The 21,165-nt window shown below is 39.3% G+C and overlaps 1 protein-coding gene across 11 annotated transcripts in view; it reads left to right on the top strand.

The window, feature by feature from the left end:
* RUFY3 (RUN and FYVE domain containing 3) overlaps positions 1–19,521 on the top strand; it is an 82,421-nt gene extending 62,900 nt beyond the window's left edge. For 4 of the 11 annotated variants that reach the window (XM_065595956.1, XM_005304114.5, XM_005304112.5 and 1 more), the window contains 6 exons: positions 2,988–3,107; positions 6,061–6,184; positions 8,031–8,110; positions 10,514–10,541; positions 12,133–12,207; positions 16,615–19,521. In XM_065595956.1, the coding sequence (XP_065452028.1) occupies positions 2,988–3,107; positions 6,061–6,184; positions 8,031–8,110; positions 10,514–10,541; positions 12,133–12,207; positions 16,615–16,758 (571 nt within the window). In that variant the 3' untranslated portion in view covers positions 16,759–19,521. Of the gene's footprint in view, positions 1–646; positions 2,812–2,967; positions 3,108–6,060; positions 6,185–8,030; positions 8,111–10,513; positions 10,542–10,639; positions 10,764–12,132; positions 12,208–16,614 lie in introns of those variants that run through there. The other 7 variants (XM_065595960.1, XM_065595961.1, XM_005304117.5 and 4 more) reach the window with 4 other exon arrangements.
* Positions 19,522–21,165: the final 1,644 nt, after the last annotated feature.

Raw genomic sequence — 21,165 nt, 5'->3', positions numbered from 1 at the left:
CCATGAGGAGACCTTCTCAAACACCTATCCTAGTGAGACAGTGCTGACAACCGACTACCGGTGCTGACAACCGACTACCAACTCTCACATAATTGGGATGGACTCTGAGGTCAGACGTAAAACCATTCACTCCCAGAGGAGGATCTCAGGGGATTGCATTCCTTTTTCTTTAACATCTTTGGAGCTGAGCCTCTTATAGTTGCTTTCACAGAAGGTTCAGCTGGTGTGAATTGACTTCAAATGGAACTGTATTTATTTACTCCAAAGTGTCTCCACCTATGCATCCATCCCCATGTTATGATCCTAAATGATACTGGCGAGCATGAGAGGTGCATTTCCTAAAGATAAATGCTGTTTCACTTAGAAATAATAAAGACAGAAGTAAGGGGAATAGTTATTACAATTATTACCTTATTCAGTAAAAGGATGATTATTGTAGTGTGTGTAACTTTCATCAAATTCTTCTGAGTTGGTGTTTCTGTAGTCTTTTGAGTGGCTCTTTGAGAAATGTTTACCCTTCATAATTTATTCAGACATTATATTGAATGTACTACAATATCTGTTCAGTTAACTGATTTGAACTTTTCTCTTACTGATTTTTTTTCCATTTTCCCCCCACATCATCATTCTGACATTTTTCATATAGTGAAAAGGATTTGGTGAAACAGGCAAAAGCCTTAAATAGTGCAGCAAACAAACTGATCCATAAGCACCATTAGGCATTTTTGCAACTGGTCACCTCACAACTCTGACATCGAAACTTAGTTATGAGGGGAAAAACCTTAAGAATAGTTAAAAGCAACTGTTAAAATGTTAATTGTCATTTAAAGTTGATTTGGAATTTGCTGAATTTTTAAAATCTTTGGGCTTTTTTTCAGAGAGAAAATTTGGTAGAAGCTCCCTAATTTGCCATATAAACGTTGTTAAGCTACAGAGGCGTTGGCCAATAAATACACAAGGAAAGCTTAAGGAATGAGAGATTTGTGGCTCTGTACATACCTTTCATACGTACTGTATACAGCACAAGTCTTCAACATGAATGGGTATTAGATGTGTGGTTCTGTGCCAATAGCCGATTGGCCAGTTCTGGGGAAGCCAAATTAGTTTTCTCTGTTACCCAGTTATGAAGTAGACAAAGAAAATGTGTCCCTGGAAGTAGTTGAAAGTAGTTATGTGCGTATTCCCAACCATTACCCTTTCACTTTTGTTCTTTGGGTTTAACCCCAAAACAAGGACAAATGGGCATTACATCTTAATATCTTGTCACCATGAAGATCCAGTCCTCATTAACCAAGACTACTTGCAACAATTTTGCCTTAGTGACTTGGGGTGGGGAGGTAAATCAACCATAGATTCCTTTAAACTTCATGAAGACAAAATTAGTAACTAGATGTCTTAGAGTAATGTTACAGTAGAACCTCCTGATCTTTTCATTGCCTTCTACCTCTGCCATAATTCCCTCTAGAAACATACTGCAGTTCTTCCTAACTGAAGGAAGCTGAGGCGAGACAGTTGTTTTGTTGGTCTCTCCTCTTCCTAGAAAAGGAATAGTTACACATTTTACAAATAAATTCTGCTCTTTATACGTTGGGGTTAAAAAAAATGAGAGAGAGGAAGGATTGGAACAAGTAGTAGTTTTTTTGCTGGCCAGTCCTTGTCTCAGAGTAGCTAGCCTATAACAAATAAAACAAAATAGCTGCCTTTCACTGTTACCCTTGTTACATTTGCTTCTAAGTTTCTGTTGCTTGATACGAATAGGGAATTTGCTGAGAGTTCTGGCAAAATAATGAAAGACGAACTAAAGCTTAGAAATGGTTCTGACTAGGAAAAATTAATCATAAGCTTAACATCTCACTTCAAATTTTTTAAAATTGTAGATTGGAATATTGTAAGTTAGTGTCCTCTTCCCTATGGTCGCAAGAGGTCACCAGGCTGGTCCCATACAGGCTTTAGGGTGTAAATAATTCTATAAATACTTTGCTTCAAGAAATCAAGTTTGGGTTTTTTTCTGTGTTTAATAGTTTTTTGTCCTTGTGAATTGCTTGCAAAAATTCTGTCTCGTGTAAATTTCCCACTCGGTCCTGTAGAATAGGACTCCTTGACACATAGTGGGAGACTTATATGACTCTCATGCAGCTGGAAAAACTATTAATTCGCACTGGACACACTTAAAAATCTGTGAGGCTCAATCTTGCCCTCCAGTACACAGGTGGGTATCACCCGTTAGCTTGTAAAACTGATGACTGCACAATGGCAGACTTTATAAGACTCCCTGGTAAACAGCTACTAAGTATTTGAGGCTGGCTATTGAGTCACATGTTTGAAAACACAAAATTAACCTTGTGACCTTTTATTCTAAACTCATTTGAATGATCTGCAGAATAAAAGCTTTCATCAGGGTATCCAAATGGCTAGTTCGGATTGTTACAACCCCCTGCCAAATTCTTCTTGTGGACAATAAACTTTCTCCTATCACAGCAATGCTATAGTAGGATTGAAGACTTAAGTATCTGGCAACGTGTCTAATATTTGATCCAGAGTATAGGTTGCTGTGGTGTAAATGCCTGTGTGCTTAATCTGATGTGATAGTTGTGGAAGAGACCAGGAAAATGCACTAATTCTAAATATAGTAGATAACCTATGTTGCAAGTTCCAGTTACATGTGTAAAGCTGAAATGTAACGTACATTAAAATAAAATTTGACTAAAATTCTGTGTACTTGAGGTTTGCTTTGAATATGGATAAAATGTTTTATGTTTATCATCTAATAGCTGTAAACTGTAGTAATAGAATAAAAAACATTGAAAATCAGAGTTTCTTCTGCCTGGTTCACCTACATTTTGTCTTTCTTTAGAATATTTTCATCCTTCCCATTGTTTTACCATACAACTTGTTTTCCTTTTTTGGGTTTATTTTTGTTTGAATTCAGTCTTCCTCCCCACCATGGCTTTTGTTTTTTATCACAAGTTCATGTGGCTCAAATCCAGATTGCGACAGGCAGAGAGAGAACGTCAGTCTGCTGAGGGGGACAACCGGCTCTTCAAGCAGGAATTTGGTGACAAGATCAACAGTCTTCAGATGGAAGTGGAACAGCTCACCAAGCAGCGGTGAAGAGACGGTTTTCTAATGTATTTATTGGGTGTGCTTTCTCTGCCAGGTCGGAAATGTCTGGGAAAACCCAGAGTAAATGGGGGAGTGTGTTTATCCTAGACACAAGCAGAGTAACCTTAGAATGGGGAAGTGCTTTGATATGTTGTGGACCAAATTTTCAAATGTGGACATCTGAGTTGCAACTGCATTTTAAAAAAAACTTATCACTTTTACAGAAAATTACAAAATACGTAATCAGGAAAAATGACAAGAATAGTACAAGTCCAGTGCACCATCGAACACTAAAAGAAGAAAAATCTTGTTACAAAAACAGTCCGTGGAACACCATGGGTGGAAATTAAATATAAAAATGTTCTCCAGGCAGTTAAAAGTTCATGAAGAGAGGCTGGCAGTATGCAGTTCTGCTCTAATCATGTCATTTGTATTATAGATTATAAACCTTAGAGAGACTAGACAGCAAACAATGTGATTATTCATAATCAGGAATGCTACCGCTATTATATCATCTACAGTTTCCTCTTTTTCACTAGTAAGTAAATCTACTCTTTTAGGAGACTGAAACAATAAATATCCTTGGGCACCAACCTAATAAATAAACCTGTATTTTTTTAATCCACAAACAGCCTTAGTTTTGGTGAGAACCAAAAAAAGATCTGAAAGTCCAGGACAGAAAACTCAGCATGAAAAACTATCATATTCTTCTTCCAGAGTTGTCAATTTACTAACATCAGGAAAATACAGACCCTTTTAGCATGAAATAGAAGATGGCCTCTCATTTTGCATACGTGATACATTCTCTGTCCCATGACAAGGTCACTATGAATCATCATTGAATAAAAGATATTGTCTCGTACTGCCTTCTTTGACCTCTTTCCCTTTACTGAGTATCCTCACACTTCTTTTTGCCTTAAGGTGTCTGCTAAAGTGAAGTGATACAAAACAAAATGTTTACAATGGGGAGTAGGGTGTGATGACTGAGGGGGCTTTTATTAACAAATATATGTAAGCTCCCATTTGTGACACAACTGTTCCCACAAACACATCATTTTATGTGCCCACATTTGAAAATTTTGCCAATAGTATAATTAGACTGCATCAAACAGGATGAAAATGCTAGTCTTTGTGTCTTTTGCTGCTAGCAATATTATCAGATGCAAAAAGGGCTTTAGGTCTGGTCTACACACACACACGTTGCACTGATTTAACTAAATTGGTTTAGAAATTAATTCGGCTAAATCAGTGCAACACCTTGTGTGGACACTCTTATCGCTGTATTTATATTGATTTCTAAGTCAATTTAGTTAAGTTCAAATTCTGTTGGTAGACAAGGCCCTTGAGGTAACTATATTGGTGGTAAACTGCTTCGTTGAACTGGATTGCCATATTAAGAAACTGTTTTTTGCTCTGATGAGTTTTCATACAATCTTACAGGTAAGACCGCTCTGACTTGTATGGTATTGAGTGCATCGGTGGGCACTGATCCGTGTCTCAAGTGATTTTCACCCAGTTCTGTTCCCTGAGGTCCTGGGGGTGCTCTGGAAACTTTGGGCTGTTATGTGCTAGCTGGACCTGTGTTCCTCATGGTTTGTAAAAACGATTGGAAAGGTATGGGCACTGTGGATGGAAGTAGGGCCTGCTTTTTTTAAGGAGGGCAGGATGCTGGTGTCTCTTCTGAGAGTGGTCATTAGCCTCTTTCTCTAAAAATAATCCCTTGACATTGATTAATTTCGCTACCTATTGCCCTTCACTTACCTTGATTTTTGGAGCCAGGGTGGTTCCCTACAGTATATTCTCATGTTCTGCCCAGTGTATTTCTAAAAGTCCTGAGAGAGGGGATTTCCATCACTTTCATGGAGTTATTACCTATCTGCTCTGAGGGCTCCCTGCAGTGTTCTGTAGTCTTCATTTATCATTCACAGAAACATAGAATATCCGGGTTGGAAGGGACCTCAGGAGGTCCAACCCCCTGCTCAAAGCAGGACCAATCCCCAACTAAATCACACAAGCCGGGGCTTTGTCAAGCCTGACCTTAAAAACCTCTAAGGAAAGAGGTGACCTCCCTAGGTAACCCATTTCAGTGCTTCACCACCCTCCTAGTGAAAAAGTTTTTCCTGATATCCAACTTAAACCTCCCCCACTGCAACTTGAGACCATTACTCCTTGTTCTGTCATCTGCTACCACTGAGACCAGTCTAGATCCATCCTCTTTGGATCCCCCTTTCAGGTAGTTGAAAGCAGCTATCAAATCCCCCCTCTTTCTTCTCTTCTGCAGACTAAACAATCCCAGTTCCATCAGCCTCTCCTCATAAGTCATGTGCTCCAGCCGCCTAATCATTTTTGTTGCCCATTTTTGAGCTGATGTGCTCTTGTTTAACAGTCCCTAGACTCGAACACTTGGGGTCTGCCGGCAGGGTACTCTCAGCGGAGAAGCCTCTGCTTGAGAACAAAATTGCTCCAACACAGCCTAATTTTAATGTTCAGCCATGGTGGAAAGCACCCCAGTGACAAAGGTTTTGTGTGAGAGGCAGGAAGGGAAGCATCTTTAAGGATGTTCCTGGAAATTGGTTGAAGATATTGCTTCTGATTTCATGCTATTTGGACTCTGGCAGTTTGTGTACTGTTGTTGGCAGTAGATGTTAAAAATATGACTGTATATTTTAAGTAAGGACCTGCAGACTTAGTGAACGGGTGCACATTTCATACATCTAAACAAAATTAAGCTTGACTGGATTAGATCCAGAATTTAGATTCAAACTTCACGCATTGTGGGCTTGTTAAACATACGTTGGGATAATTCGTTCAGAGGTGTAGAGTTCTGAAAATTCTGGTAATGGAGATTTCTTTTGTGCCCTCTTATGCTAAAACCATAAGTCACCTTTTTAATAGCTGTGCATATTGGTGATGTAAAATCAGATCACTTATCCACAATTCCCTTCTGTTATACTGCAGGGGTCAACTTGAACAAGAATTGAAACGGGAAAGAGACAGATGGTCACCAATCCACCAGGGTATCCAAGAAAACAAAAACACAGTAGCCCAAGGCAAGGGCTGCCAGAAGATGCAATTAAAAATGGTATTGTCACTGTTCTCATTTAAATATGGTTTAATTTTAGCTACTGTCTTACCTTGAGCTTCGTATCACTGCACATATGTGTTGCTGTTATGGTAAAGGTAGTAAAGGTATGAGGGTAGAAGTCAGGATAGGAAAAATTCATGTAAATTTTTATTTAATTCACACACCATGAAATTGAAATTGTTCTCCTTTTTCAGCCTGAGGTCTTTTTAAAAGCAACAAGTTTAGTTGTAATATAAGAGTGTATCCATCCCTCCCAGCTGTTTGACAGAATCTTGAAATTGACTGTGTTCGTTAGCACTATTTACTAAAGAAAAATGCAATATAAAAGATACTCTAATCAATACATCTCATTAAGAGTAAATCACTTTAAAATAATTTCACATCATCATGAGCAGGAAGTTACCATGCTGACCGTCTGAAATAGAGTAGAACTCAAGAAATGAAGCTGGCTTTTTAATGCATAAGAGAGCAGCATTTCAAAGTTGTAAGTTCTATTCTTGAAGAAAAAATTGGTTTTCATGTTAACTAAACTTGTCTTAAAACAACTTTGAAAATCTGCTCTCTCCCTGCCTTGTTGTACGTTATTAGACTTGGCTGTTTCCTGGGAAGTGTCAGTAAAAGGGCAGCTCTTCCTGAGACACTAGCATAACTCTCAAGTATGAAGACAATGAACTAGTACAGGGTATTTCTGTACTCTGCATGTACACAGCAGCACCCTTCTTTCAGGTGGCTAATCTTCACTGGGTTTCCCCAGGAGACTTCAGCAGTACTGCTCTCTCCATTGAGGGCTTCTTTAGTTCGTCAGTAATTTTTTTTTAACCAGTAGCATTGATAACTTTAAAAAAAAAAAAAGTTAGCAATGCCTCTTGATAACTTAAGTGTCAAAAGCATTGGGTCTATAAACAGCTGTTACACTACAATAACCAAAGGTGTCAGAATGAAAAAATTATTGCAGCTGGCTCTCAAAACCAGCTGCTGTTTGATCTTTCCAAACCAAAGCAAGCTATTCAGCTGCAAAGCAAAATAATTCTTTTCTCTCATTGTACATGTTTCATTGCTTCAGGGTTTGATTTTGTTTTTCTGATGTGCCCTTTTCTTCATGGGATTATCCTCCTCCATTTGTGTGTCATTGTGGAACACTCACTAGAATGGGACATGCATGTCTTTGTCTTGGGAACAAATGGGTTTAATTTACAGAAGTATCTATTTATGTAACAGATCTGCTCCTTTTATTGTGTCTCGTGGTCTATGGATGGTTTACTTTTATACAGGTATATCATTTTAACGGCAGTTTAATGCCCTGTCCAAGCTGAGATTCAAATTTCTAGCAACTATCATAGGTATGGATCGTGCTGAGAAAGTTCTAACACGCTCCCACCCTCACTAATACAGATAACAATTTATTTTCTTAGTCGTGTTGAAAAGTAATGCTACGTTTGGTTGGGGATTTGCCTTTGTCTCATTGATATCTGTAGGGTAAATCTATAAAGTAATATTTACCCTCCCTGCTTCTGCTATACCAGTCCAGGTGGCTGGGTTATGCTTCCTCCTTCCCAGTTCAAAAATCTGAAGCCAGGGTGGACATTTCAGGTTTTTTTCTGCCCAGCAAGAGGAAGGCAAACAGCTAGTGTGCTTAGATGGGTGCTCGTATACCACACTGGTGTGAGAGGTCAAAGGGTAGATTTTCAAAAGCACCCATGTGGTTTAGATACAGATCCCACTGAAAGTCAGTGGGACTTATGTTCACTAAGTCATTTAAACGGCCTTGGAAATCTCAGTCTAAATGTGTAGAGTGCAGTTAGTGAAATACTCAGAGACTTGTAAATATGTTTTCTTTTGACAGGATGGAAAGCAGAAAATCCAGGAAGAAAATGCCAGACTGAGAGAGCCTGGAAGAGGGGGAAATGCTGTTCTTCCAAACAAGTATGAACTGAAAGATATCCCCTTTCCCCTTTTTCTCACTTTCACAGTTCCCCCTCCTGTCTCTGTTCTTCTCTGCAATGTGAAAAGCAGTCTGTTATGCTCTCAGCTAAAGGTAGCAATTACTGTGTTGGTGAGAATTTAGTTTTGTTGTGGGCTTACCCTTTCTTTCACTTAAAAACAAAACAAAAAACCCAACCCTAAATAATAAAATATGCTAAAATCTAAGTGAAGTTTAAACTTTTCTGTTTGAAGTGAAGACACCTGTAATTTGAGATTTTAAAGTTCCAGGGTGGTATGATCTCCTCTTCTCAATTACACAGTAACCTGGGAGAGAAACAGTGATTCACTTTTAAGTGTAGTAGAAGTTGGCATTTTAGGAGAGGTTCTGGAGTTGGTGCATGCAGGAGGGGCTTGAAGTTTCCTGTTTTAGAGGTTGTTTCGGGATTCTTCAATTGTAGTCTGCCTCATACAAGGAGTTCACAATATGGTTTATTTCTCAAACTTTTGGAAAAGACTCCAGCATTGTCTTTCCCATTGTGGTTTTTGTGTGGGGGCAGGGGTTTGTAGGGGTGTGTAACACACTCAGGGACTTGTCGAGTTCTGCAGTTCTCCTATCAAACAAAGGTTTGCAATGGTCTTTGTGCCCATTGTTTGAGGTTCTCCACTGTGCCTACTTCACAGCGCTGAGTTGGGAAACAGATTCTATTGCCAGGCTTCAGGCTTTCTTGCTCTGGAATGGGGGAGGTGATGAAGAGATTCCTGTTCCTCTCCCAGCTACCTCTGAGCCACCTGATATATAGCTGTAATTCTTTTTTCTTCATTTGGAGAACATTATCACTTAGGCTTACTTTTAGGCCTTGACAGGGTAGGAGCTCTGCAGATACACATCTGAAATTGCAAGGACATGCCCCTTCGGTATTAGTGCTTCAGGAAAAAAGCCCTGTTCTTGTATTGGATTTTGGTATAGTATAATGTGGAGGACCAAGAACAAGATGTATTGGACCCTAAAGGTTGTGGGTTTTTTTTTTTTTTTTTTTTTTTTGGGGGGGGGGGTGTTCTAGAGAGAAATGGCTTCTATAATAAAACAAAATACTTACAAACATACTAATGTAGAAATCCCATTCAGGTAAGAGTTTAGTTTTTTAAATGTGCTAAAGTGAATTGAACATCACAGCAGAAAATAAGACTATGTTGTTTTGGCTGGGTTTTTGTTTATCTGGAAGATTATTTAAAACAACAACAACGGGAGATGAGGTAAAGACTTGTGTTCAAACGGGTAGACATTTTAAATTTGTATTTCTGTAGTCGGGACCCAGGTCTATAATCAGGATTTTGTTCAAAGCCTAGTAAAGGACACTTATGTAATCCCTTCAAATATCACTTTTAAAAAGAAATGCTGTATGAGAGACAGGTTATTATAAACTACAGGTGACCTGAAAAGGATCTTTTTTTATTAATTGGGCTTTTGTGCCCTTTTTAGCTGCTTTATGGTATATAAAATGGCCTGGAAGGTTTTAAGATTTCCCCCCCCCCCCTTGCTTATTTTTAATTGGACTATATCAGAAATATGAACTCCTGTCTTCCATCGTTTTGCAGGAGGACTTGTTGGGAGAATCTAAGAGGAAGAATATTGTAAGCTTTCACGTGTTAGTTGAAGTTGTGGGGATGTTGAACCTTTAACAAAGGCTTCTTTTCTCCAAAATGTTAATTAGTTCTTGAAGCTAAAGAGATATTACCAAAAACCATTTTACACAGTCTAACTAAAAATCCCTTCCCCTCTCATTTCTCTGTTTTTGCTCTAGGCTCTTGTGATGTTATTTCACTAGTTCTCATCATAGTCTTCCCAGATAGACATGATCTATATTTCTAATATAAAAATAATGCCGAGAAGAAAACATTTTAGGGGAGGGGAAAAAACTTTTGGGGTCTTCATGTGTCATAAATGAGGGAAACATTTGTGTATTGTATATTTTTCTTATGCAGATCATCATTAATGTATATTAAATGCATGTTGGTGTGGATAAAGGTTATATTAGCATGAGTTTGGGATGGGCACCTGACACTCAGGTTGCAAAGTGTAATTAATTAGCGACTTTGCCACTGATGTGTAAGGGGACCATCCCACATTCATGCTGATAGGTTTTGACACCACAGTACGTAATCGTGTATTCCCTAATATGTATGTGTTTATGAATGGTTTTACATTTTGCAAGCATATGGAGTTCATAATAGGTGCTTTTTATAAACCTCAAGAAATAACAAAAAAAAGTGTGGTAGTGTGTTTAAAAACAAACAAACAAGAAACAACTTCAGTGAGAATAGATTCGAGACTCAAGCTATTTTCTTCTGGGAGATGTGGATAAAATGATACTGCTAACTTACCGTTTTCTTTTTTTATTGTAGGATACAGTCTGTCATACAAGAAGAGCAGGTTAGTATTTCTTCTGCTTATGTTGAAACACTAAAGTACAAATATGATGAAAAGTCTTATGGATTCACAATTTCTTCTTCAATCCATGCACCCTTAAGATCATAGAAGATTAGGGTTGGAAGAGACCTCAGGAGGTCATCTAGTCCAACCACCTGCTCAAAGCAGGACCAACACCAACTAAATCATCCCAGCCAGGGCTTTGTCAAGATATTCCGTATCAAAGTTGAGTCTCTTTCTACCCTCATGTAAATAATGTGCCTGGTAAAGCACAGTTAGGATCAGAAAATTGATTATGAAAATGACATTAAAGTTTCATGTTCTGTCTCCATCAGTGACTTCAGGGTCAGTCAGGTCCTGTTTACAATTAGAAAGATGGTTTGGTTTGAAACGCACGCACAGCAACAACTCCCAGGCTTGCAGACTCCTTCTGGGCTCTGAATGTCAGGCTGTGTTCTTCCTGGCTCATGCATCATTGCCAGTGCTAAAGATTCTGCAATTGGAACTCCGTTGGCAATGGTGTTTGTGCATTGATGCCTGAGGCCAGCTCACTCATCCATGCAGTTTTCATTCTGCCGGGTTAATGCTTGTAAAAGTATTTTCTTCTGGGAAAGTAAAATATGATTTGTTAACACACTAGGAGCAGAAATATTGAATAAGATAATGCCATTTTATAGTCACTTTTCTGATCATAAACATGCCTTAAAGCTAATAGAACACTAGAATGTGTCACTCCAAATACTTCAGCCCTGTAATGGTAGCCTTCGATGTTAGGAATGGGGGATTTCTAAAAACGTTTGAATTGATAGGAAAGAAGTTAATTAAAAATGTGAAATAAATGCCACAAGGTAGCTCAGTTGTAGGATAAGCATCAGTTATAGAGACCGAGTACAAGTGTGTTTGCCGTATGCATATGGGTAAGTGGAAAGCAAGAGAAAGTGAAGCAAAACAAATACGACTGGGATGTGTAACTGTCGACAGAATGGAGCTGGTAAGGATTGTAGCGTTGTGAGCCAGACCCTCCCAGACCCCACAGCCCTGGCAGAGAAACAGTCAGCGCAAAGGTTGGGCAGGGCGGCTGCAGCCTGAGCACCCGCAAACTAGACTAGACAGAAGAATGGCTTCTTTACACTTGGCATTAATTTGTGTAAAGCGCTCAGACATCTTGGCAATGAGTGTGTGTGTCCCCGACCCATCTGCACAGGTGCCCTCCAGGTTAGGAGGGCAGGATCGGTCTCCCCTAGCAGCCTGGTTGGTTTGCTGCATTTAGCCCTTTTACTCTGGTTTCGAGCACTCCAGGACTCAGTGCTCGGAGTATGAAGCCACTGTTCAGGGAGTCAGTTACACTCTGTGAAATGGATTCTGGACGTTTGTCTTGTGGTTTTCTGAATGGTTTGAGGTCCTGTTTGTATATGTGCACAAATAAATGCTTCCTGCAGGTTGCCCACTTCCTGAGCAATCGGACTGTGCCTCACATTGGCTAAGAAAAGGGAAAGCAGCATTGTGAGGGCGGAGGGTAGCAGACACTAGCAGTAATACTGAAATGGAGGGTGCAGGAAAAGTAATGCTGAGCAATTGTTTGTTAATGATTTAGGAACTGCCCTCTGGACCTGGAAAATCACAGATATGCCAGCTGTGCCAAGAGGAAGGCAGTCTCACCAAAACAAAGGTAACTTCAGTTAAGGGGAGGCTTGTGTGTCTCGGCCAGCCTAGTAGCACATGTGTGCCCTCTAAGTTTATTTTCTAAAAGCTGATAAATACAAGTAGATTTGCCTTTAATTACCTGGGTACCGGGATATACATGTTTGTCCACCTTCCCATTCGGACAAAGCTGTTAAACAGAGAGGGCTTCAGGATCCTCCATGCCACCCGCTGTTGACACTGGAAAATGATAAATGCTGGTATGCGTCCCTCCCCCCAAGAACTGCCTTTAATTCTCCACCACCACCCCGCCATCCACACCTGGGAGCACAATCAGCTCTCCCCCCAATTTCTGCAAGAGAAAGTCAGTAGTGAGCATGTGAACACATAGTTTTCATTATTTAATTTTTCCACTTTCTTTCCTGCCACCTCCCCCTTTATTCTCCTTTATCTTCACTTTCTTCTCTCCTCTCTTTTCAACAGGTCACTCTTCTTCCCTGGCCCTTTCTCCTTTCCAGAATCACAGAAATGGTGCCATACAGTGGGCCTCATCTCACTTAGAGAAAATGAAGCCCTAATTAAATTAACTTTCCTTTCTCAGTCCCCCAACATCCCTGCTGCTAAGGCTGCCGGGTCCTCTGTCACGTGGAGCTACTGAACTCTTCCCAATAGCATTGAGAGAGCTAGATAGGAAAACCCCTGTCTGTGTGGTGAGAAGGGAAAGCAGGACCCACAGAGGACCCTGCTGTCCTACTTCCTCTGGCAAGCTGGTAACATCGCTGGGAGACCCACCTAATCCCTCCTGCATAATTGGCATTTTTTTGTGTTCCATAAAGATTTGTCCCATGTTATATAAAGCACTAGCTTTATGGCTCTAAAAATTACCACTATTAGAAGGCCGCTTGGGTCACATTTTCATTATGGATACGTTCAGGGAGAACTTGAAAGGCTTTTTAGTGTATCTGCCAAGGCCTGAACTGAGGGGTTCTGTGTTTCCTCTGGAACTATTGAGTGTCACTGACTCAAGGAATTGAGCAAGGAGCTGCTTTCTTGACAATGTTGGGTGTCAAGGACTCCAGCCCTTATGGCACGAGACACACAGATCCCTGAACTCCCGTGTTGGCAAGTAGGTAAAGCCGTGACTTAAACATTGGGTGTAAACCACGTCCTTTTTATTTTTGAATACATGCTGCTAATAGTGTGGAGTCGCCAATGTGATATCTATAGAAGTTTTTCAGCTTGCCTTGAGAAAGCACACCAGTCAAAAGTACTGCAAATTCCAGCACGTCTTATACCGGCTTTTTATAAATCCCCAAATATGAGAGTAGTGTTGGGTTGTAGATATATGTCAATATAACTTATGCACATACATCTATACATCCCCATATATGGGTATATTAGGGCTGTCAAACTATTAAAAAAAATTAATCACGATTAATCAGTTTTAATGGCACTGTTAATACTAGAATACCAATTTACATTTATTATAAATATTTTTTGATGTTTTTTTACATTTTCAAATCTGTTGACTTCAATTATAACACAGAATACAAAGTATAGAGTGCTCACTTTGCAAATATTTATATTCAAAAATAATATAATGTAAAAAAGATTAAACAAAAGAGAGCAGTCTACAAGTCGAAGCATGAAGGGGCATACGAATGTTTAGCGCATCTGGCATGTAAACTTTGCAACACCGGCTACAACAGTGCCACGCGAACACCTGTTCTCACTTTCAGGTGACATTGTAAACAAAGTGGGCAGCATTATCTCTGCAGATTGTAACCAAACTTGTTTGTCTAAGCGATTGGCTGAAGTAGAACTGAGTTGACTTGTAGGTTCTAAAGTTTTACATTGTTTTATTTTTTAATGTATTTTTTTGTACACAATTCTACATTTGTAAGTTCAACTTTCACAATAAAGAGGCTGCACTACAGTATTTGTATTAGGTGAATTGAAATATATTACACCTCTACCTTGATATAACGCTGTCTTCGGGAGCCAAAAAATCTTACCGTGTTATAGGTGAAACCGCGTTGATCCGCTGGAGTGCACAGCCCCGCCCCCTCGGAGCACTGCTTTACCGCGTTATATCCGAATTCGTGTTATATCGGGTCGCATTCTATCGGGGTAGAGGTGTATTTCTTTTGTTTTTTTACAGTGCAAATATTTGTAATCAAAAATAAAGATAAAGTGAGCACTGTACACTTTTGTATTCTGTGTTGTAATTGAAATCAGTATATTTGAAAAAGGGCTGTCAAGCAATTTAAAAAGTTCATTGCGATTAATTGCACGATTAATAATACCATTTATTTAAATATTTTTGATGCTTTCTACATTTTCAAATATATTGATTTCAATTACAACACAGAATACAAAGTGTACAGTTCTCACTTTATTTTTGATAACAAATATTTGTGCTGTAAAAAACCCCAAAAGAAATAGTATATTTCTATTCACCTAATACAAGTACTGTAGTGCAGTCTCTTTTATTGTGAAAGTTGAACTTACAAATGTGGAATTATATACAAAAAAATGCATTAAATAAAACAATGTAAAACTTTAGAACCTACAAGTCAACTCAGTTCTACTTCAGCCAGTTGCTTAGACAAACAAGTTTGGTTACAATTTGCAGGAGATAATGCTGCCCGCGTCGTTTACAATGTCACCTGAAAGTGAGAACAGCCGTTCGCATGGCACTTTTGTAGCCAGCGCTGCAAGATATTTACGTGCCAGATGCGCTAAAGTTTCATATGTCCCTTCATGCTTCAACCACCATTCCAGAGGACATGCATCCATGCTGATGACAGGTTCTGCTCGATAACAATCCAAAGCAGAGCGGACCAACGCATGTTCATTTTCATCCTCTCAGCAGAAGGTTGATTTTCTTTTCTCGTGGTTCAGGTTCTGTAGTTTCCGTATCCGAGTGTTGCTCTTTTAAGTTTCCTGAAAACATGCTCCATACCTCATCCCTCTCAGATTTTGGATGGCACTTCAGATTCTTAAACCTTGGGTTGAGTGCTATAGCTATTTTTAGAAATCTCACATTGGTACCTTCCTTGCATTTTGTCAAATCTGCTGTGAAAGTGTTCTTAAAACGAACATGTGCTGGGTCATCATCTGAGACTGCTATGACATGAAATAAAAGGCAGAAGGTGGGTAAAACAGAACAGGAGACATACAATTCTCTCCCAAGGAGTTCAGTCACAAATTTTATTAACACATTCTTTTTTTAATGAGCATCAGCATGGAAGCATGTCCTCTGGAATGGTGGCCGAAGAATGAAGGGGCATACGAATATTTAGCATATCTGGCACGTAAATATCTTGCAGCACTGGCTACAATAGGGCCATGCGAATGCCTCTACTCACTTTCAGCTGACCTTGTAAACAAGAAGTGGGAACATTAACTCCTGCAATTTGCTGAAGTAGAACTGAGTGGACTTGTAGGCTCCAAAGTTTTACATTGTTTTATTTTTGAATGCAGTTATTCTTTTGTACATAATTCTACATTTGCAAGTTCAACTTTCCTGATAAAGAGATTGCACTACAGTACTTGTGTTAGGTGAATTGAAAAATACTATTTTGTCTTTTACGTGCAAATATTTGTAATAAAAATAAATATAAAGTGAGCACTGTACACTTTGTATTCTGTGTTGTAATTTGAAATCAATATATTTGAAAACGTAGAAAACATGCAAAAATATTTAATAAATTTCAATTGGTATTGTATTGTTTAACAGTGCGATTGTTTTTAATTGCAATTTTTTTGAGTTAATCGCGTTAACTGCAATTAATTGACAGCCCTAATTTGAAAATGTAGAAGACATCTAAAAATCTAATAAACAATAATAGCATCCAATTTAAATTTAACAGTGTGATTAAAACTGATTAATTTTTTTAATTGAGTTAATCGCGTGAGTTAACTGTGATTGACAGCCCTAATGTGCATGAAATTAAAAATACACATGTGTAGCACTAGTGGATAAGACTTTTGCTACTAGGATTTCATATGTAGCTGTGTGTTCTGATTAACTAGCATTTGAATTTTTAAGTATTGATTGCTTAAATTGACTCTTGCCAAATCACATCTGGGTACAGTTTGTGAAATTTGCTCCAGCCTGTTCTTTGGGGTTTGATTTTTACTCTGGGTTTAGGAACTCTGCAGAAGTAACATTCTCATCCTTTGGGAAAGAACCTTTTAACCCTCAAAGGTTGTGGGAGGGGCCAACAGGTAGTTTTTAGTGATAGATGAGGGACAGAAGCTTCAGGTGCCCTTTGCAGGGACAAAGTACAGTCTTTTGGCCAACTGAATGTTAGTGAGAAAACCTGGTTACTTCACATGGTGTTATTGGGCCCCTTGTGATTGGCTGGCGCGGTCTCTCTCATCTCATTAACAGTAGTTTCCACTTTTTGTTCCTCTTTCCCTTTTTTAGAACATTTGCAAGAACTGTGGCGGAATCTTCTGTGAGGCCTGTTCAGCTAATGAATTGCCCCTTCCATCCAGCATTAACCCAGAGTGTGTTTGCAACACATGTCACCAACAGCTGATACAGCAGTATTCGACAAGCCCATTGTAGGACTCCGCATGTGGGACAGTGATGACCAGTCAAGGCTTGGTCCAGCTATAAAATCTTGTAGCTTAGGTCTCGGGTCTGAAGCTGTTCAGGCGAGTTTCTAGAGAAGAAGCTCTCTTTTCCCTCTGCTCTTGCAAGGTCAAAGAGCGAAAGTACATTATTATGTTCACATTCTCTCACAACTGTCAATTTAAAATGCTGGTCCAAGCCTTCCTTAAGGAAAACATCCCCACTTTCATGCGTGAGCTGCTGTGCGAAGAACTGTTCAGAGTTTTGGGTCAGAGTAGCCTTAATACATGTACCATGGCAACTACAAGAAGAGGTAAAAACGTATGTACGAAGGTTTACTTAAGTGCTTTGTTTGAAGGCAAAATGGAATGAAACAGATGATAACCGAAACAAAGAACGAGAAGGTATTTTTCACCAGCATCTGTGGCTCTGCTTAAAACGCCACTTTCCCTTTTCCCTTCTGTCCTTGCAGTTCTACTGAACTGTGATGCTCCAGTTCAAAGAGAAAAATCCCACAAAAGAACTGGGAATTAAACGTGTGGGGCACATTGTTACTCAATTCAGTCCTCTCTTGGGCTCCAGTTTGGTTGTGTGGAGTAACATCAACAGTTGCGGGGAAAGATTTAAAAGATTTGGGGGTTATTTTTTTGAAGAGTGGGTGAGATATGAGAATTGAATAGCAGCCATTTCGCTCAGCACAGAATGCTTGAAAGTTCTCATAGCAAAATACTCAAACATTATTTAAATACAACTTTGGGTTTGTGGTGTGTGTTTTTTGTTTGGTTTTTTTGGTAAAAACCAGACACCTCTGAACTTTATAGGGGAGGTTCTCGTTGTGACTTATGGTAGCTGTGACATTTTAAAGACTATAAGTCTGTTTTGTCTTGACCTGATAATTAGAGGATGGATCTTGATTCCAAAATATTTAAATGGGGGGGGGCGGGGGAAACACCCTGGTCTTTATTTAAACAGAATATTTAGGGTCATGTTTGTACATTCTGTCCAACATACAGTTCCTACTAATGTCGTGCACATTAATCAGCTGTTCAAGCAGCAAATGTGGTGTTTTTTATTAAAATATAGTCATAACTGATCTTTTTTAGCCACAAGGAGGAGTGGCTGCTAGCAGGAGGCTCAAATGTACTAATCTGAAATTCACTTTCAAATAGGTTTTATGGTTCATACAAAGATAATCTGACATAGTAAGATGTTGTATTTAAGGCTTCTCTGCTACACCAAAAGACAACACCTTCCTTCTGAAGTACACAGCCACTTGTACCTCTCTATCTGAGGGCTCCAGCGTCCGCCCCCCTCCCCCATGCCAAAACTGCAAAATTACAAATGCTGGTATGCATCCCTCCCCAAAGAGAGGGGCTTAATTTATTTGGCCTACTTTGTATTGGAAACTTAACTGAACCATTAAGACCACAGAATGTATTCAAATTGTTCAAAAACTGACTTATGTATATTTATATGTATTTGGGGGTGTTGCATTAATTTTTGTACAAATCTATATTTAGGGAAACCTGGTTTATTTCTCTCAAGGTGATTATATGCAAATTAAATCTGTTAGAACTACATTGAAAGTGTGTAGATGAGTTCAGGCCACTTGATTGGGCCAGTGATGGTGATCAGTATATAATCTAGTCTGACTCCCTCACCTGCTTGCAGGGAACTAGTGGGGCCTCTTTCATAGGAGCCAACAGGAGGGAGTGAATGGGACTCAGGAAAGTAGGGAGAATAGAGAGGAAAACATTACAAGATCAATGTGAAATGGTTTCTTAACTACTATTTTAAGGGGGAAATATTAGAATATTTTCCTGCAATTGACTATAGCAACTTCTCAGGAGGAATTAAAAAATAAGGTAGCTTTGTGTTTGGAATCTAAGTGGGAAATAGGGTGCTTTCATCTGTTCAACTTTCTATTTTCCAGGAAGACAGTTTTTTAATTAGGGTCACCAGTGCAGAGTCAGGGACAGCACTTTGACTGGAAAAGATACTTGACTAATAGATCTTTTATCTGAAGGTGAGGTTGATGGCTTGTGCAGGGAGGATATTCAATATGCATATACTGTACAAATCTACAGGATTTAAAATCTGCTAGTCGAGTTGGTTTTGTTTTTCTGCTAGTCCGAGTAGAAAATGTAATTGTAAGCCATTCTGAGAGCATTTGGATATTATAGTACTTAATTTTCGTGTGTCAATGCTGACATGTCTATATTCCCTTGAGTGTGATTAGAAGCTCCAAGAGGGTAGCTGATTCCTTGGTTGCCTTTATACCTTCTTTTGATCTTCACAAAAAGGAAATTTGCTGCTATCCTTCTTAAATACTAATGCTGCAATTCTAAAGTCTCCATTTTTAAAAGCAGGATATAGTCACATATATAAACAAGTTTTCCCAGTTACATAAAATCCACTGGGCTTAACAACTTACGTTTACTTCAGCAATGAGGAGTTAGTAACATTTGTGTACATCTGAGATTCAGGAAGAGAACTAAAATTAAATGTCAGAATTACAATCTGAGCTCCAAGATAGCTCCTACATAGGTCCTCTGATGTCATCCTCAGTATTAAAGACTTGTAAATGCAGTGCTGGCTGCATTACTGTACACAATGTTGAATACCACATCTAAGGGAAATTCTTCAAGCATGTTGGCTCTGATATTGTTTGTACGTGTAGCCCTGAAAGCTAAGTGGGAAGGGGAAGGTAGTTTCTGGCCCACTTGTTCCACACAAAATAAAACTGTTTAAAGAATACTTTCTCCATCACAGTTGCTTCTCATTTCTGCTTGTGGCGTTGTAAAGTTAAAAAAGCATCACTATCTGGAAGGTGGCACTTGCATTAAAAAGCACTGTTTGCTAGTTCTGAACATTACCATTTACACAAGTGGCACCTTATTCATCAGTTTTGCTGGTTGTGGGCATTCATCTACTTAATTACCTGTTTTTACTGGCACTGCAGCTGTATGCAGCTAAGAGTGAGCTGGATTCTGTTTCTCCTGGTGGGTTGGCAGCTGTTTATTTTATTAAACTCCATGTTCCTGAAGACCATGTGGATTACTCACCTGTAAGTATAAGGTTATTTTGGCCTCTACCACTTATTACAGAAGGTAATCTGTGAAGGAACTCAGCTTAGCTCTTAAACCCAGGAGGGGGGGTAGAGCTTTTTCATAAAGGGAGCAGTTGAACCAGAAAACACTGACATATAAATAGAGGGCCTCTCTTCTCTTCTCCCCCCACCCAAAATCTCAAACACTTTGTTTAGGACTGAGTGGTTATGTTGGTAATATAATTTCTTTCCCAGCTGGAGCACTAGGCTATGCTTGGTTTTGTCATGTGGGGACTGGAACAATAAGGATGAGGTACACACTAGATACCTGTAAAGTGTAGTGTTTCACATTGATATCACAGCCTATGCCTCCCTGTGAGTTTCAGCATTTGGAGCTGGGGCGATAAAATGGAAAAGAAGTGAAATTAGTTTCACCATCACAATAAAAGCTTAAGCTACCTTAAGCCTTTTCCAACTGTGTACTGAGTCTAGCTTCATGTAGCTATTGCATGATGCTAGGCCTTTCAGTCTCCCACTAAAGTACATGGGGGGAGGGGGGGGGGGGAAAGCAGTGCTATTATACAATATGCAGTTTAGAAACTATCCAGTAAAAGCAAATATGAAACATCCTTGATTAAATGTTTGGGTAGGTACCTTTAAGCACTGTACAGAGGACAGTTACTTTTCACTCCACAGCCTGTATGTACATTTGGAAATTGTCTGAGCTTATTAAACTTCTACAAGTGTTAACTCCATCCTTTAGCACAATGGGATAAGAGGTACCAGTTTTAGATGACAAAGGAAAGTACCTGTTAAGCAATAGGTAAGAGTTGTGGAACCATTACAAAATCTATATTAGAAACACATTCATGCTGTGTTTTAGGCCTGGTCCACACTAACCCCCCACTTCGAACTAAGATACGCAACTTCAGCTACATGAATAACGTAGCTGAAGTCGAAGTACCTTAGTTCGAACTTACCACAGGTCCAGACGCAGCAGGCAGGCTCCCCCGTCAACTCTGCGTACTCTTCTCGCCAAGCAGGAGTACCAGTGTCAACAGCAAGCATTCTGGGATCGATTTTATTGTGTCTAGATAAGATGCGATAAATCTATCCCAGAAGATCAATTGCTTACCACTGGACCCAGAGGTAAGTATAGACCTACCCTTAGACACTCTCTCTCAATGCCATGCTTTTGCATTTTCTAGGATATTTAAATTATACAAAGCTATGAGATAGTTGGGCCCTTGTTAAGTTGATGACATTGTTCAGATGCTCAACTATTGCTGGAATCTCTAAACATAGGGTTCTTACCTACTAAGAACTGTTAAGCAGCTTAAATAAGCTGTTGA

This window comes from Chrysemys picta, chromosome 5 (assembly GCF_011386835.1).
Source record: "Chrysemys picta bellii isolate R12L10 chromosome 5, ASM1138683v2, whole genome shotgun sequence".
Classification (NCBI taxonomy): domain Eukaryota; kingdom Metazoa; phylum Chordata; order Testudines; family Emydidae; genus Chrysemys; species Chrysemys picta.
This window is presented reverse-complemented; position numbering and strand designations above follow the sequence as displayed.